The following is a 17,838-nucleotide window of genomic DNA, read 5'->3' as shown; positions in this document are numbered from 1 at the left end:
CTGGGCGATGAGACTCTGCTTGTCTCCAGGGATGGGTGTAAGGATAGGGGTGGGGGTAAAACTAGAGAATACAGGACAGATATTTTGACTGAGTATGGACAGAGTACAGAATATCCCTGGGGGATTGTTGTCACAACAACAGAACAATTGAATCTCTGCTGTGCGATTCTTCCTCGGCACCACGGCTCTTTTTCCTAAGACATAAGGAAAGGCAGGACAGTTGTTATTCTGTGGGTATCTGTTTTTCGGGTTAGACAGAAGGGCCCTTTTGCCTGTGTTCATGTCAACACGTGTTTGCTCTGAGAGTCTCAAAAGTAGGCACACACACTGTCATGGAAGTGGCAAACTGGCTTCCTCCTTGACCCGTATAAGAAAGATGAATGGTCAGAAAAGGAATCTGAACCGTTCAGGGTTCTTCTCAGTCAGTGGTGGAGGCTGGCTCTTGAGGCTTAGATTCAACCTGTAAGCAGCATCCTGGGGTCAGGCTGTGGTTGAGATGGTGGGTAAGATGTCTCTCAATCCCTCCATCACTACTCTATCAAGACAGCATCTCCTGTGACCTGGAACACTTCAATTGGAAGCCTCCAAATTATTTTTGCTTCCCAAGTTATTTCAAGCTGACCCTCAGTGACATACTTCCACCAGCAAGGTCACATCTCCTAAGCCTACCCCAAAAGCTCCATCAACTGAAGATTAAGTATTCAAATATTTGAGTTTGTGGGGGACATTCTCAGTTAATCCACCTCAATATATGATACAATTTTATTTTTATTCTGAGAGCTGTAAATTTACTTACCATGGCAAGGAGGTTACAGGTCTGAAGAAGGAAGTCTCAGAAAGATGATGTATGATGGTGTCACACAAAAACTCTATGGCACAGTTTCTCACCACCCATCTTGAGTCCCACCAACACTGCCCCAAGATCTCTTCTCATTTTGTACCTGCAACAATGGCCACATTTTGATCAAGGAAGGTGCAGTGTTCTCTTCCATTTCCCTAATAGCCCTACCTTCAAGCATCTCTCGTATTCTTCTCCCAGAACATTCCCTTTCTCCTGCCTTCCAGCCCCCAGCTGCTCCTCTGCCCTCAGTCTCACACCCTTAAGAGCTCATCTTTCTCAAGGATTGGTTCTCTTATCCAGTTATCTGAGGTAAGGCCTTTTTCTAAGCTCCACAGGACATGGGAATTTCTTCTTCCACACCCTCATTACTGTTTGCTGGAATTGTTTCACATCTACCTTCCTTGCTAGTCTATAAGCCCATGTAGAATTTGTCAAAATGATATTCTAAGGGTCCAGTATGATTTCTGGAACATAGTGGGCTAGAAATATGAATTGCATGAATAAATACAAAAACATGCCAAGTACCACGCTGTTCTTCCAAGAGTGTCTAGATGTATGCAGAACCCAGCCCTGCTCAAACGAAAGCATGTATTCTTCTCCCCAGGTGATGAGCACAGTAAGAAGCATGTGGGGAGGGGATGGCGGGAGTAAGAACATGCAAAGGAGGTGATGGGCCTGATGGTGGGAGGCGGGCACGTGTGAGGGGAGGGGCTTACATTCCTTGGTCTTTATCATCTTTGCTTAATTTACTATGAAAAGTCCGACAGTGACTCCCCTTGTGCAAATGTTCTGCAGGTCCACTCCTCCTGCTAGACAATAAATGTCAGTGTCAGAGCTGCCTAGGCACCCTAGGCACGTATAAGAAATACGGACTCCTGGACCCCCTTTGGGTCTCACCAGAGTCAATAGAGTGGGCTTGGCATCTACAAGGTAATATGCTCTTGAGTGGTGGGCTTTGTACTCATCCAAATTATTTTTATTTTTTGCAATACTTAAAAAAAATCACTTGGTGGGGGCAATGGGAAGAGTTGGGGAAAAGAGACGGATTACATCATTTCTTCCTCCATCTCTTCTCCCCAACTCCTCCCACCCTTCCAGGTGAGTTTTTTTTTTTTTCTTAAAGCTGTATTTATTTTTGTTTTATGTGTATGAGCATTTTGCCTGCATGCATGTCAGAGCACCACGTGCATGCAATGCCCCTGGGGCCAGGAGAAGGCATTAGATCCCCTGAAATTGGAGTTGAAAACACTTGTGAGCTGTGGGTAATGGGAACTGAAGCCAGGGCTGTTGGAAGAGCAGAAAGTTCTCTCAACTATTAATCCACCTCCACACAAGGTTTTAGACTCACATCTATGAGGGAATGGGTGAGAGAACAGTTTTCTCATGCATCCTTCAAACCAGGATGAGACACTCGTTAAGTAGTTCTAGGGTGGGTAAATGAATGAGAGGATTACAATACAGAAAAATGTTCTAACTTAGAAGAAGGCAGAGAGGAAGGGGGCTATAGTCCCCATCTGTATTTGGTCTTGAACTTTCCTTGGACAAATGTACCATTTGTAATAGGGCCAATGGGCTCCCCACAAGTTCTTCCTGCCTTCATCATCGACAACACCAGAAACCTGTGTCCACCCCACCTCCGCATCCTAGCTCCCAGATAGGGGTAGATAATTGAGATAAAAATCCATTACAAACTGAGAGATTGGTTGTCAGTTTTAATAGGAGGGGCGAGTCAAACAGTTTAGAGAAACGTATAAAAAGACCTTGTTAACTTCTTGTTGGAACATGTTATGGTTTGTGCATAGCACATACATATTAAAAAAATAGAAGCATCACATTTCACACGCACATGATTGAACAGCTTCTGGATTCCCTACCCCCTGCCCTCAAGCTTGAGGACAGGTCTGCACCAGGACCCAGCCCCAGGTCCCTAACAATGAAACAAAGAGAACCGTGTCTGAGGCTGGGCTTTCAGTAGTTCATGAGGTATACAAACATGGCTCCATGTGGGCTATCTGCATGCTGCCCTAGAGTCAGGGTCTGGTTGGGGGTAGCCACTCTCCTTCTGCTCCGTGAAGAGGCTCCATTCACCCCGATGTAAACACAGCCGGGAGTATTCCTGTTGGTTCTAGCCTTGTCCCAACATTTCTATCTTTGGTGCTTTTTCAGGGAAGTGACATGGGTGTGTGGTTCATTGTGGAGAGGGAAGGTAGGATTAACTCATAGAAGTCACTATGAGGAGGGCTTGTCACCTGTTCTGTGACAAGTGGCTTGGAGTTTTTCTTAAGGGAAAACGTAAGGGTAGAAAGTTGAAGAGCTTTCTGGCTTAGTTCTATACAAAAAAAAAAAAAGGCCAGAAGGGAATCTCAGCAGAGATGCTATGCTGGAGACTTAGGGCCAGCAACCGCATATGGTAACTGTGTTTGCCCAGGGCAACCACAGCTGTAGTGACAAAGGCAAGGGGCGTCATGGACCCTTCAATGTCCGTCCTTCCTCAAAAACTCACATGGAGTGCTAACCTGGAGAATCTGTGGTCGTAGGGCAGGAGAAGGGGCTGGAGACCACATGAGAAGAATATGCCAAACTTCACAGGCTAGGGCTGGGGACAGGATTGGAGTTCAGGCCTGGGCTGTTGATTTAGAGACAAACTTACATGTCTGAAAAAGAAGATAGGTTGTATTGATTCAGATGGCAAGAAAAAAAACACCCATTCTTCTTAAACCATAACCTTGGTTGTGACCAAGGGCTTGGAGCTATGTGTGAAGAGAAGTTGGTCTGCTGGAGGAACTGTGGGATGTGACAGAGCAGAAATCTGAAAGGGTGATGGCAGGGTATTCATTATTAGATCGCCTACTGTCTTCCAAGGGGAGGTTAAAAAATGTATCGGAAGTAGGAAGCAAAGAGGTGGTACAAGGCTGTGGGACACTGAAATGTTTTGCCTACATGTTTGTGCAGTGCCCTTGGAGCCAAGGGAGACAGGGTGTTGCATGTTAGAGAGTTAAAAATGGCTGTGGCCATCTTGTGGGAACTGAACCCAGGTCCTCTGGAAGAGCAACAAGAGCTCTTAACCACTGTCTCTCCAGCCCTGCCCCCATCAGTTTCTAGATGCGCATTGGTGAGAGGATTACAAACAACAGCTTCAAAGAAGGCAGGTGACCAAGTAGGAATAACACTCCACCCTGTACACTGTGCACAGTAGCAGGAGAGAAGGGATCGGCAGCACCTTCCACGGATTGTGTTCTTTTTGCTCCTTAACTTGCCTGTGATTGGGTTGAACTTGGGTGAATTCAGTCAATTCAGGTCAAAGAGAAACCTCCTAAGAGAATTTCTTTACATGAGAAAAAGTTGACATTATCAGCCATGTATTAAACTAATAAAGCAAAATCCTAGGGCCAGCTAGAGACCCCAGCTTCTCATGACTGATGCCAATCATAGGAAATCCTCATGCCAGTATGGCTCCCAGGCAGCTAGCTGAACACCGGGCCTGCTCCACCCCAGGGTCCTGTATCCCCTCCTTCTTACCCCAACCATGGAAGGTGGAAGTGGGCAATTGATAAAACTCCTTCTTAGGATTTGAGCAGCTTCATGAGCCTCAATAAAGAAGCGGGGAAGATCTAGCAATCTTTCCAGAGTACGTTGGCTTAAGGCATGTAGGCTTAAAGGTCTAGAAGGGAAGACAGGAAGGGAGGCAAGGAGGAAGGGAGGCTGGTGGTTGATTGTCTTGAGGCTTAAAACATTTTCTCCTATCCCTCTCGTAGACCACAGCCCCAGCCATCCTGGCCTTATAGTTCCATCAGGAATGAACACACTTGAAATTCCAAGTGACCCCATTTCTGACAAACCCTGTAATGAGGTTGGTGGCACTGGCAAAGATGTCTTAAAGGAGTGTGGCTTTCTCCTTCCCAGCTGACTTGCACTCCAACATCCCAGCATTTAAGATGGACTGATTTCTCTCCCTCTTACACCTGATCCAAGACTCGGTTCTTTCTAGTTCCCATCCAAAGCTTGGGGATGTCCGTGTGGCTGAACTCCTACCATCTGTTAATTTATCTCACCTTGCTCTGGCCTTTCCTCCTCACTTATCATATGTCCAACCCGACACTTTCAGGGCAAAGGAGGAAGCCAGAATGGAGTCTCTCTTTTGCATTGCCAACCCCCATCTTCAGCTCAGAATCCCTGAGTCCAGATCTGTCTATAGAGGGGTGGATCTGCGAATAGAGAGGTATGTTGAAGACAGAGGTATTTGCAACAGATGAGGGATTGTCTTGCAGGTCAGGGCTCCCAAGAGTAGCAGAGGGTGTCAGGTCATTTTGTAACATATGCTGAAAATATTTGTGCACTGATATGGCTCTCTCTGGTATCAGATTTAGGAACATTCCAAGAGTTCAGGAATCTGCAGGCTCTAGGCAGACCACATTTATAGTCCCTTGGGGAACCTTGGTTTAAAATACTCTGAAAGGACAAGAGGCATGAAGGCACTGCTGAGCAAGGAGGCATTTCAGCTTGGCTGCCTGAATCCTGGGACTATCATGCCTCTCCTACTGTAGTGAGGAAGAGGGGCACATGATGGAGGTCACAATACCCATTCTACAGCATCCAGGTGGCATTGTGTATGTAAGATTAGGACAAGTGAGGAGGAAGTGAGGGTATCGGGTGAGAACTTGGGCAAGCTTCCTGGACATAGTTGGAGAGGGATCACCATGGCGAGTCCAAAGCCTCTGGACTTCCTTCATGCCCTAATTTGCACACTGCCCTCCCTTGCCAGGGAGGTTGCCATTATTAGGATCCTTGTCATCCGAGGTTAAAATAAGACCTGGTTCAAAGTGAGGAAACGCTATGGGCAGGCAGCCTGGTGTTGGCCTGTTCTTAGAGCCACACACAGCTCAAAGACCTCAGGCAGAACGGCTCTCTACAGAACATCCAGTCCCTCTGCCTCCACAGATCTCCCAATGGCCACAGACACTGTTCTATCACTTTTTTCCAAGGAGGGGACCCCCTTCTCTCCCAGCTTCCTTAACAGTGCATCATAGTGTTCTCAGGAGCCCAGTGGGCATGGAGTTCAGGGTGCCAGGTTATTTTTTTTTTCTAGTTTGCAATTGGTTGTTACACCCTCACTTCCTCCCTACACATAAAAGACAGCCGCTCGCTGTCACTCAAACAACTGGTGCAGTTAATGTCTCAGGATGGATGGATGATCAGAACAAGGCAGAATGAGGCACACCTCAATCCTGCTGACTTGACAAGTGATGCTCTGGTAGGCAGGTTCTTGCAGTGACAATGTCAGGAGAAAGAAAATTTTGAAATGCCTTTGCTTGAGGATCTATTAAAGACGTATGGGTATGCATGGACACAGGCACACTCCCATCTCAGCCTTTCCTTATGCATGGGACCACATGTCACAAGTGTCATCTGTACTGTCTCTCCTTAGGTGAGGTCAAAGTGCATGATCCACTGGCATTCTGAGATGTCAAGTGCAACCCTTCAGTCATGTGGGTTACATGCCATGCAGTCCAGTGGCCAAGGAAACCAACTCCAGTCTCTTGAGGCACAAGATAAGCCAGACTCAGAAGTCACAGGATACGAGCATAATTGTTCTCTTGTGGAAAATTCCAACAGAAAAGATGCAGCTGTCACTTTGTGAGCCTTCATCCATGGGTCCTTATATCCTGGGGAGGAAGTGAGTGACAGTCATGATTGGGGACACCTTGCTGCCCCGCTTTACCCGGCCATATTTGCTCAGTGCAATGTAGGTCCCTCTGTACAGGTCTGACTCGTAAGCGTTGTAATTGTTTGGGAGGAGGGTTTCTCTGAACTTGCATTCCTCTTGGAAGCTGGGCTGTGAAGATGAACAGACAGCAGAGACCCAGTGATAATTAAGAAGTGCCAAAACACCAGCTGAGCCACGCAGAGGAGGCCCTTCCTCTGTGTTCCATCCCTTCCCTTTGTAAAGACACTGCCACGGGGTTTACACTGCAGAGGGGAGAAACATCAGAGGGTAAAATGGAGGCACTTACAGTTCCTCTCATTTGCCCTCCTACACCAGGAGGAAGCCAAGGCCAGGAACACAGAGGGATGATATTCCGAGCCTGTGGGAGCTTGGAGCAGACCTCCAGACTTCCAGGTAGGGGTGCATTCTACCCAGTTTTCAGGTGAGAATGTGTTCTATGCAGAGCAGAGAGCAGGGAGGGTGACACTGAGCCATGTTAACCCTATCGTGAGAGCAGGACGGAGGCCCAGGGCTCCCCTCTCCCCTTTCTATTTCCCGATAGTGTGAGCTTGGACAGTCTCCTCCACTCAGAGCCTCAGTTCTCCTTCATGCAAATGGTGTGATGCCAGGGAGCTGCTGGGGTAGTGGGTGGAGGAGCAGAGAGACAAATGAGCTCTTGAGTCCTTTCCAGTATTGTCTCTTCCACCCATAGTTCTTCTGTCCAAAGTCTGCAGTCCCTTAAAGAAAAAAGGCTCATTCTCAGTTTTGACTTTGAGCCCAAAAAGTGAGTGGAGCTTCATAGTCTACACTATTCTCTGGGGTCACATGGCATCTGAGATAAAAGCCACTCACTTTTACAGAGAAACAGAACCTGGTTCCCAAGGGAATTAGGCAGAGAGCTATAGAGGAAGCTGCTTTGTGTCTCCCTCTGGCTATCATGGGGGCATAGGCATGCGTGTATATACAAGCATACTAGGAACCACAGTTCTAGTATGGCTCTATGACTTCTCCCTGGCACGAGAGGTGCCCTTGGATTTCTGAAAGAAGTCTGTTGTAGGATATTTTGATCTCACTCTGATACTCCTGAGACTGCCAATAAAGTTTACCTTGAATCAGAGGGTGGAACTAGCTGCTAGCTGACCAGAATTAGCCATAGAGGTTTTGGAGGACCCAGGACATACAGACAGATACAGGAAGTAGTAGGGAGAGGCTTAGAAAGTGTCTCAGCCCTTTTTGGATCAAGGAAGGAGAGAGAACGGAGATCACTGGTTGCTTCTCCACCATTTTTCTGATCAATCAGTTTTTTACCCGGATATCTGACTCCCAAGTTTTTATTGATAGCAGAATACTTAGATAAATGCTTCATCTGGCAGTTCTAGTCTTTGAAAACTAGGAAAATTAAGAAATCCAGGGTAGTAGTTAGTCATCTATAACAATCAAACGTAGTCATGTTAGGTGTGTTTTCAAGTTCAATCATATATATATATATATATATATATATATATATATATAGTCTTCAAACACTTCAGAGATCTACAGAATGTGACATTTAAAATGTTTTAATAGCATAAAGCTTTTTATGACAGTGAGACACATCTGTTCCTGACAGCACTAATTTACTTCAAAAAAGGATGATGGTCTTCAAAGACCCTCCATATGGAGTTTGCTTTCATTTATGGCAAAGTTAACCACTGGACAAAGAAACTACTTTTGACTTGACTGATGACAGAATGCTGTCCACATTGGACAAGCAGGACATAAAAGAAAGCAACTGCCAAACTTTGCCAGGACAAGGTAGAACAATCCTTCAAAATTTCTGCTTCACAAAAAAGTCTATCAGATTTTCTAGACCTTTAGGCTGAAGATGGATGCCCAACATTGCAGAGGAACCTAGTCTAGGGTGACTGTCTAGGCAGCCAGCTCTCTTTGTCATTTCTATAGTTTTGGAAGTTGTTTGCCCTGCATTTCCTGTTTACTCAGGTAATATTTTACCCTTCTCCAGTGTATGATGGGGTTGAATACTAGATAGTTATAGTTTTACAGTTTTCCTTGTTATCTAATTAAAAAAAGAAACTTACATAAGAGATGTAAAGTTATAAAGTCGAAAAACATAAGGCTTAAGTTGTTTATCTAAAAAATGTTTTGAGCTCTAAAAAGATATTTTTAGGATGGTAACACAAGTTAGGGTAGAAAGTGAATTAGGTACAAAACTTTGGATTCATCAAGATAGAATAGATAATGGAGCATTTTCTCTGAATTTGCCAAATGCAAACGGACTGGAAATTGTGAATGTAATTCTTACCTGATAATTCCTTATTGTATATAGTTTTACTGTATTAGAGTTAAAACCTTTTCTTTTTATTTAGACAAAAAGGGGAAATGTTGTGGGATATTTTGGTTGCACTCTGACACTCCTGAGACTGCCAATAAAGTATACCTTGAATCAGAGGGTGGAGCTAGCTGCCAGCTGACCAGAATTAGCCATAGAGGTTTTGGAGGACCCAGGACACATAGAGAGACACAGGAAGTAGTAGGGAGAGGCTTAGAAAGTGTCTCAGCCCTTTTTGGATCAAGGAAGGAGAGAGAGCAGAGGTAACTGCTTCTCTGATCAATCAGGTTTTTACCCAGATATCGGACTCCTGAGATTTTGTTGATAAAAGAATAATTATCTAAATGCTTCAGAAGTCTGTACATCCAGCCTCACCAGCAGTGGAGACACATAGGTCTCTCTTCATGTTGCTACAATGGGGTGGTAGAGAACCTGCCATCCTACTCCAGGGCCCTGGGGCAGGTGTCTCCAACAGCACTAAACAGCACCTGAGCCCTGTGGATGTGTGCTTCTTTCCCAGTAGACTCCAACTCCTATCCCCAGACAAGTATCCCAGGGATCAGTGGTCAGATTGCAGGGAGAAAGACATTTGATACTGTAACTGGTAAGGCCCAGAGACTAGGGATTCTCAGTGTTCTTTGGTGTGTAGTGTTATTACTTCCATATAGAGCAATTCACAGTATCTACTGAATTATTTTTGAAAATGGAGATAATTGATGATCAGCAATTCTGTTTCTAGGAACAGATCTTGGCCTTCAATTCCCACATGTGTACAAAAGTTGGCACAACACCTTTTTAATAGCAAGAATCCCAAACAGCCAGTCTCTACTAAGAGGGGAGCAGTTGTCTCAGCTATGATCGAGCTACACTATAGGGTGCTTTAAGCCACAAAAAGAAAACCTTTTGCACAGTGACACTGGGCTGTCCCAGAAACATATTACAAAGTGAAGATGCATAGTTTGAACCCATGTTCTACAGAGGATCTGGGTGCAATTCCCAGCACCCACATGGTAGCTCACAACTGTCTGTAATAACACCCTCTTTTGGCCTCTGAGGGTACCAAGCACACAGGTAGTACACAGACAGACATGGATGCAGGCAAAACATTCACACACATACAATTTAAAAAACCTTGAACTTCTGTAATGTGGCTTTTTAAAGCTACCAGTATGCACACGCATGCACAAACAGGTTATTCATGGAATGGTCCACAAGGAACTGGTCACACAGGTGGTGTCTCAGGAGGAACTCAGAGGCCTGAAGACAATGGTAGGGATGAAATAATTTAAGTTCTGTGGGAATCTTTTGTGCTTTTTCTTCCTTCTTAAATCATTTTCATGTGCTATCTACCCACATAAGTAATTTATTTAAAATGGCAGAGGAGTACAGGGTACAAAATGGGCCAGGAAGTGGGGGGGAGCAGTTTTGATCAGAAGTAGTGGTCTCTCATGGTGATGCGGCCCCCTCCACCCACCTACTTTCCCTCTGTTCTAACTTTGGGTGTCTCCGGAGAGGAACTCGCCCAGCCAGTTTCCAGGAGAATTTATTTCTGATCTGGATAGTGGTTAAAGGAGAGGTTTTTGTGTGTTGTTAGCAAACTGGTGAGAGGAAATCAGGTCTTAGGGTGGAGAGCAGAGCAGAGGAAGGGAGAGGAGCTGAGCCATTGGATTGAGGACTATGGGCATTGCCCACATCCTATTGTCTAGAATGAGTCTGGCTAAGAACCACCATTTTTGAAACATCTGCATCACTGTAAGTGCATATGCAGATGACCGTGTATATCTGTGGGTTCTGTAACCCTAGAGCCAACTGAACATGGATCAAAAATATTTGGGAAAAGATTGCATCTGTATTGGACATGCATAGAATTTTTTTATTCCCTAATAAATTGTTCCCTAAAAAACCAGTACAATATCTATCTATGTAGCCTTTGGGTTGTATTTAAGTGTTAAAAGTAATCAAATGATGAGTCAAAATGTCTAGAAGGATGCACTCAAGTCATATGGAAATATTACAGCATTTTTATGAGGTACTTCTGCACCTAGAGATTTGGGGCTCCATGGGTCTCCTGGAACCAACACCCTGAGGGTATCAATAGAGGCCACACTTCACTTTGCTTTCTGCTCAGTAGATATTTTTGACAGGGACAGTGCTGGAAACGGAACCCGAGGCTCTGTGCTCTAGACCAGCTCCCAGCCACACCGCAGCCACACCGCAGCCACATCTCAGCGGTGCCCATCAGATTTTGATGATCCGAATCTGTCCCGATGCCCCCACTTGTTTGTTTCGTTTCAGGCTGACTGCTTTTGCTTCCATTCTGGCCTTTCTCTCCAACCGATCTTCTACCCCTGGCCTTCCCAGAACTCCTTACAAACCTGAAGTGGGAGCTGAGAGCTCATACTCTTTAGGAGCCTCCTGCCTGCCCCTGCTTCTGCCAGCTCCCCACCCTGCAGGACATTCAGGTGGCTTAGGGGCTTGTGACATAACAGCACCACAATACAGCTCCCTGAACCCACTGATGCCTCTCCAGGCCCCAGGCTGACGGCGTTTTCCACGGGACTGTGGTGGTACTTCGTGCCCCACCCCTGAGCTTTGGGTTCCCATGGCTCAGGAACACTGGTTCTTTGGCTTGGTGAGAAAGGCCCCCCGCCAAGCAAACACCGTGTTAGTAAAAGTAGCTACCATATATTATGACTTGAACAAATGAAAATAATTCCACCAGATCACATTCCCTGGGCCTGCCACTCTGAAGCACCAGCGTGACAATGTCTTGAATTCCATTTAGGCCTAAGCACAGCCAAATCCATTTAAAAAGAAATAACCTTTAACTCCCCCAGTGCAGAAGTGCTGTGCAAAGTGAAGCATCCCTGGGTGTTTGGGGTGAAATATTTCTGGTAAAAAATGGTCCCAAAAGTTGCGGGGAGCGGGGAGCGGTGCTACCACACCCATCCTCTTGTCTTTATGCAGAGCTAAGCCATTTCTGTCTTTAATAATCTTCATCCTGGATGTGCTCTGGACATGTGTCCCTATTACTCCTGGACATATGAGGAGATGGGAGGTTTGCATGTCACTGTGATCGTATTGATGAGAAGTATGTGAACGTGGTATAACCTCTTCAAAGTGCAACACATTTTTCTCAATGGAGAGCCACAGAACCACCTTCAGGAGGAGATCCTTGATGACTTTCTGGATTCTAAGGGGAGTGAGAATGTTGGGGTTCACTCGTATTCTGCTCCAGTATACATCCAAGATGGCAAAAATCCAGGCTGAGAGAAACTCAGTGACTTTGGCCGAAGTGAGTCCAGCAGCTAGAGAGGAGGACTGGGCAGCAATTGGAACACTAGTCCCAGTCTGTCCAGTCAAATGAGCATCTCCTGCAAGCTTTCTATGCATTATCTGTGGAGACTAGAGACGGTTCTGCACACAGCTGCCACTGGTTGAGGGGACAGAGCCAGAGACTGTGGACATCTTGTGTCTCTACCTGCAAAGGGAGGCTAAAGACCAAATGCTTCTCCAGGGCACTGTGGGACAATGTTTATAACCACTCCACAGGATCCCAGATAATCTATGTGCTCAGTACAGGGGCTGCTTATGCCATCTCTAGAGAGAGCCTAACAGGCCTTATGCTCCATACCCCTTCATCTGAAGGGAGGAAGACCACTTCTAGGTAGCTGTTCTTTACCCCTATTCTCCCACCACATGGTGGCTGCCTCTTCCTCCTCCTCTGCCCCCTCCCCCCACCATGAGAAATGCCATTTAGAGGTTACAGCAGCTGATCTACTTGAGGGAGGAGGCAGCTCAGGGGGGCTTAAAGGGAAATAGTGTGAATGAAATCACCACCCAGCAGGAGTCTTCCTGGCTCCTGGGATCAGTTGGCAATTGTTTTTTTAGACTGTGATAACTGCTGCTTAGGAGGGGGGAGGGGGCGGGGGGGGGGGATGATGGATGGATGGATGTTCAGCAGCATCTGGTCCCCAGCCACACATAAAGCATCAGGTGCTCTAGCTGGGGCACTGCTGTCCAGCCAGCTCCGATCTCTAGCTGGGGTCTAGGGAGAATCTCCCACCAAGAGCACATGCTTCCAGGTTGCTGGGTATGGAAACAGGAGAGTTTCTCTCAGAGAGGTCCCCTTTCTCCCTAGCAATGGCTATTTAGCGAGCAAGCACTCCAGACACCTTTAGAACCTGAGGAGTCTGGGTGTCTCAGGCTTCAGAGAAATTTGCTGCCCTGGGAGGGTCTACCCTTGGGGAGCATTTTCTCTGGTAGCCACAATTTATGCTCCAAGTTCTCCGCTTCTCTTAGAACCAGAGATTTCGAGCAGAAAGTGGATGCATTTACCCTTTTTTATGACCCTCTCCCTTGCCATAAACTGAATTATTTTCTAACTGAGGGAAAAAAATGTGTTAATTACAGTGACAGAAGTGTTTCTAGAATTTGGGCTTCTGGCAGATTTGCCTGCCAAAATGCCCACCCGGAGTCCTAGACCCAGCTGTCCCGGATCTCCTGGCTGGTGGGATTCTGGGTGCCATGGGGGCTGAGGAGGAGGAGCTTTTAGGAGGACTCACTCCCTAGAAGGGGTGCCTCTTCTACCAAAGCCTCAGGTGGTCACAGGCTGCTTCCTGCCCTGCCACTGTCCCAGAGAGTGGTACATCCGGCATCTGAGAATTCCATCTAGGCCCAGTCTTCTCCTCCTGCTGCCCCCGGGCCTAACTTCACACCAGGCAGGTCGGACATGCTTCCTTGTTTTCCATATGCCATAGAGCCTGGCAGCACCCACAACTGCCTGCACCTCTAAAAACCTAATCTAAGACAAAACAAACACCTGAACCCTGAGCCAGACAGACTGCCAGTCTCCAGCCCGGCGCTGCTGAGTTTCTGAAGCAGGTCCTGGAAACCTCGCCATCTAACAGGCTCCCAAAATGATGAGTGCGCCTGGGTGTCCACAAAACTCTGCTGGAGAGGCACCGATTTTAGCACACACCATAAAGCAACTTTGAGATACTTGCTCGAAAGGTTTGGAAGCCGAGAAGCTCTGACCAGCTCACTAGAGTATTTTCCAGACTTTCTTTGCTGGGAGATTTCCCCCGGAACCCAGTACCTGTCCCAGGTCTGCTCTTCCCTTCTTAACCTTCTTCTGTCCCCCCAAGAGACGGGAGGAGCGGGCCCTACACTCTCCTGTGGACTCCTCTAGTGGATCCGAGGCCCCTTCCTCTTTAGCCACTGGCTCCCCCTCCTCATCTTCCTCCTCATCTTTTTTGGTGCCAGGGATTGACCCCAGGGCCTGGTATGTACTAGGTAAGCGCTCTACCATGTAGCTAGATCCAGCTTCCTTATTTCTGTCAAAGACCTCTTGGTTTATCAACTCCCTAGAATGTTTTCCTAACATATTTTGGAATAGGCCAAGTTTCAGGCTGAGAGCCCTGGAAGTGAGTGGGTCAGAGAAAGCCAGGGTTTTAACAAACACATTTAATGGTTGTCCTTCCACCACAGGGCCAAATCTCTCAGCATTTGCCCTCCCAAAGTGATCTGTGGTGCAGAGGGAGGGGTGGGGTTCAATGCCTGCTGGGAAGGTATGACAGAGGAGGATACTTCTGTAGACCCTGGTATCAGCGACCAGAGGACACAAAACTCAGGCTAAAGTCTCTCAAGACACTAATGAAGACAAGAGCTAGCCTCCTTCTGCAGACCTCCTGCAGCACCCCAGCAGAGTGTCTCCTGGAGGGGTGTGTCATGTGGGCAGCACACACAGGCTGACCCACGGGCCTGCCTCTCTGGGCCTCTCGAGTTCAGCCACTCAGACCCAACTGTGAGCCCGCATGACAACTTCATGTCAGAATGCACATTCTTCCCTAGCCAAGAGCTCTCTGAACTGGGGCTTCTTTAAGGACAAGGGTCCTGGCAGGCGGGGCTGGGAGAAGCCCAGGCCTGTGCAGGTGTTTCTCTGTGAAATAGAGGAAGCATGAGCTCCAAGGTGCCTGGCTAGCATGGGCTCCTTTCACTGCCCTTTTTTCTTCCTTTTCAAAAAAAGAGTCAGCTCTCAGTGTTGTCTGTGTGCTGTTTTCAGGGGTGTGAGCTGCAGGCTTCCTGCAGCCTGGAGCTTCCCCTCTCCGAGGAACTCACCGTGGTGTACAGTCTTCCTTTACTGTTCATGGCGATGAAGAGGGTGCTTTTCACACCGAAGAGACTCACCACACCCCGCTCTACAGTGGAAATCTCCAGCAGGCCTGACAGAGAAATGGAGAGCACATAGAAACGAGAGAGGAGACTAAGATCCTTCAGAGGCATCCAGTTGTCCCCCTTCTAGAGGCTCAGCCTCTCCATCACTTCTGTCCTTGATCTCTCTAACCTTATAACATCCCTTTGCTACACCAGCCACATCCTGTCACACCCTGTAGCACACTCAGTTCCATCACATCCTGTAGCACACTCAGCTCTGTCACACCTTACAGCACACTCAGTTCTGCATGAAAAAGTTTTACATTGGAATTGGGGATCACAAGGAACATTCAAACATCTATTCAAGATTAGCTTTGAATTTGGGCTTTCAGTGAATCTGTCATTTGAAAGGTCATTGACTTGGGTGAAAAAGAATGGGGGTTGGAAATATAGCTCAAAATGGTAGAGTGCTTGCATGGTATGCCCTGGGTCCCTGTGTTCAATCCTCAGCAACACACACACACATACACACACACACACACACACACACACACACACACACACACACACACACCAATCAATCAATTTTGATCACCACTGTTTAATGTCTGCTCTACATCCTCCAACTCAGTTCACAGACCCTGCAGCTCCACAGAGCCGGATGGCTTGTTTGAGACCCCACAGCCCGAACCTTGCCTTGGCTGGAAGACTGTCCATGCAGGCAGGCACCTGACATTAGAGGAAGCACAGTGAAAAGACTGTACTTCAGAATGGCACTTTTCAAACCACTTGCTCGTCCCTTTCAAAGAGGACAGCCGTATAGAAACGTGTGGCTCTAACTGGGATGGAATATCATAACTTATCTCCCTTACCAATGCAGTAATAGCTTTTCAGGCTGACTCCGGGTCCAGAGATGGACCACTAATACTGGAGTAATTAGTACCACCAGGATGGAGTTACCTGGGATGATGGCTAAGAACACCAAGATGCCCAGGTCTGGGTCTCCTGGGCCTGCACCTCTATCTGGGTAGGGGAGGGTGGGATGGCGCCATCTAAACGTTGTCCAGCATGTTCCCTTTAGAGTGCAGCCCCACCCACCAGCACAAGGCTCCTTCGTCTTCTGACTCTGCTTGTGCCCAAGCCAGCAAGCACCCCATCTGTCTGCCAGCGACACTCACTGTAGGGGTTCTCCTCGTGTGTTCCACTGATCCGGCCGTCGGGGGGCACCTGCAGGTGGAAGCCGATGCCCACGTTGCAGTAGAGTCTCCGCTGCCGCTTGATGCCCACCAAATAGCCACTTTCCCAGTTCACACCCGAAATCTCTCCAGCTAGCCCAGCTCGGGATCTGGACAAGAGGGTGCCCCAGCCTCTGGAGTCCAGGAGTGTGCCGTTGGCGCGGGCGCCGGCAGGTGAGGGCACCACCATGCCCACTAGGACGCCTAAGAAGACGAGAGTCTGCAGCGTGCCCTGAACACGTCCTACTCCCTGGAACATAGTGATGAACAGCCTCTGTCCCGGGGCCATCCACCTTGCCTCTCAGGCACGTGGTCAGAATTAATGGCCCTAAAAATACCGCCCTTCTTGTTTTTCTCCCCTCGGCATGGCGGCAGGGGCTTATTTTTGGAAGGCAGATGAAGGCTGCTGACATGAAACCAAAGCCTGCTTCGGGCACTCGGGTAGAGAGTAGAGGGACCCAGACTGAGCTGCGGCTGGTAGGGACCATGGCTTGGAGACGCACCCTATCCAGTTTGCGGGGCTCCGTCCCGAGGTGATCCTATTTGATTTGACCTATCATTATAGTTCAGCAACCCGGCCCTCCCCTCCACCCATCATCACCCTGACGTCAGCCGGCCCAGCTCACTTACCCAGGGCTGTAACATTAACCTGCTCCTGGGCCTGGCTGCCTCCCCAGACCCCCACCACCCTCCCCACTCCCCAGGGATTCTGAGAGGCACTGTCATTCCAACTATGAGGCAGGAATGAAGTTAGCAGGGAGCATCTCTGCGGGAGGGTGGAGCTGGCTGGGGGCCCAGGGAAGAGGGAGCAGAGGCCACCCAGGACCCAAATTGGACAGCAGTCCTTGGCCCCACCACGCTGGCTTCCTTATTTAGAGGGCAAAGGGTAAAGAAAGATGGGGAAGGCGTGGTGGCAGGTGATGATGCTGGCCTACAAGTGACTCTCAAGACCTATTCATGGAAAGAGCCCATGGCTGAGGAGGGCCTGTTTCCCAGGACAGGGGATATAGGCGAGGGGTTGGCCAGCAAAACTAACGCTGTGGAGGCCGGGAGGGGCTCACCTTTTCCTGCTCACAGTTGTGGCCATGACTTTCACCCAGAGGTGAAGGAGGTGTCATGCCATTCTCCCGCTTCAGCTCACCCTTGGCCTCTAATTGTTACCATTCCTCTTGGATCAGTTGCAAACTCTGAACCTCCCCCTCCCCCCCCCTCCAACCCCCCTCACACAATGTGGCAGAATCGGCCTTATAGATTCTGCACAGGTCCAAAGCCTTCTCACAGCGTTGCTTATAAATAGAAGCCAAATTTTCAGAGGCTATCATGTTTTCCTTATTCCTACCAAGTAGACACTGAAGGACTCTTTCAGTAGGACAAAATGTTTTGGGGTGTGTGTGTGTGTCTGTGTGTGTGTGTGTGTGTGTGTGTGTGTGTGTGTGTGTGTGTGTTTGACAGTCTCATCTATCCCAAGTGGCCTCACATTCATTGTGTAATCAAGGATGACCTTGAACTTCTGAATACCCAGAACTTGTATTACAGGAATGTGCTAACAAGCCTGGTTTTCTATGGTGCTGGG

General features: G+C 47.8%; 1 protein-coding gene across 1 annotated transcript; it reads right to left on the bottom strand.

The window, feature by feature from the left end:
* Positions 1 to 4,027: 4,027 nt before the first annotated feature.
* Positions 4,028 to 16,639, bottom strand: Fgf6 (fibroblast growth factor 6). Its single transcript, XM_006987875.4, has 3 exons — positions 16,209 to 16,639; positions 14,995 to 15,098; positions 4,028 to 6,674 (listed from the first exon to the last, which is right to left on the bottom strand). The coding sequence occupies exons 1-3, from the start codon at positions 16,552 to 16,554 to the stop codon at positions 6,498 to 6,500; spliced, it is 627 nt and encodes a 208-aa protein (XP_006987937.1). The 5' UTR covers positions 16,555 to 16,639; the 3' UTR covers positions 4,028 to 6,497.
* Positions 16,640 to 17,838: the final 1,199 nt, after the last annotated feature.

This window comes from Peromyscus maniculatus, chromosome 3 (assembly GCF_049852395.1).
Source record: "Peromyscus maniculatus bairdii isolate BWxNUB_F1_BW_parent chromosome 3, HU_Pman_BW_mat_3.1, whole genome shotgun sequence".
Lineage (NCBI taxonomy): Eukaryota > Metazoa > Chordata > Mammalia > Rodentia > Cricetidae > Peromyscus > Peromyscus maniculatus.
The sequence above is the reverse complement of the archived record's forward strand: the minus strand, read 5'-3'. Positions and strand labels throughout refer to the sequence as shown.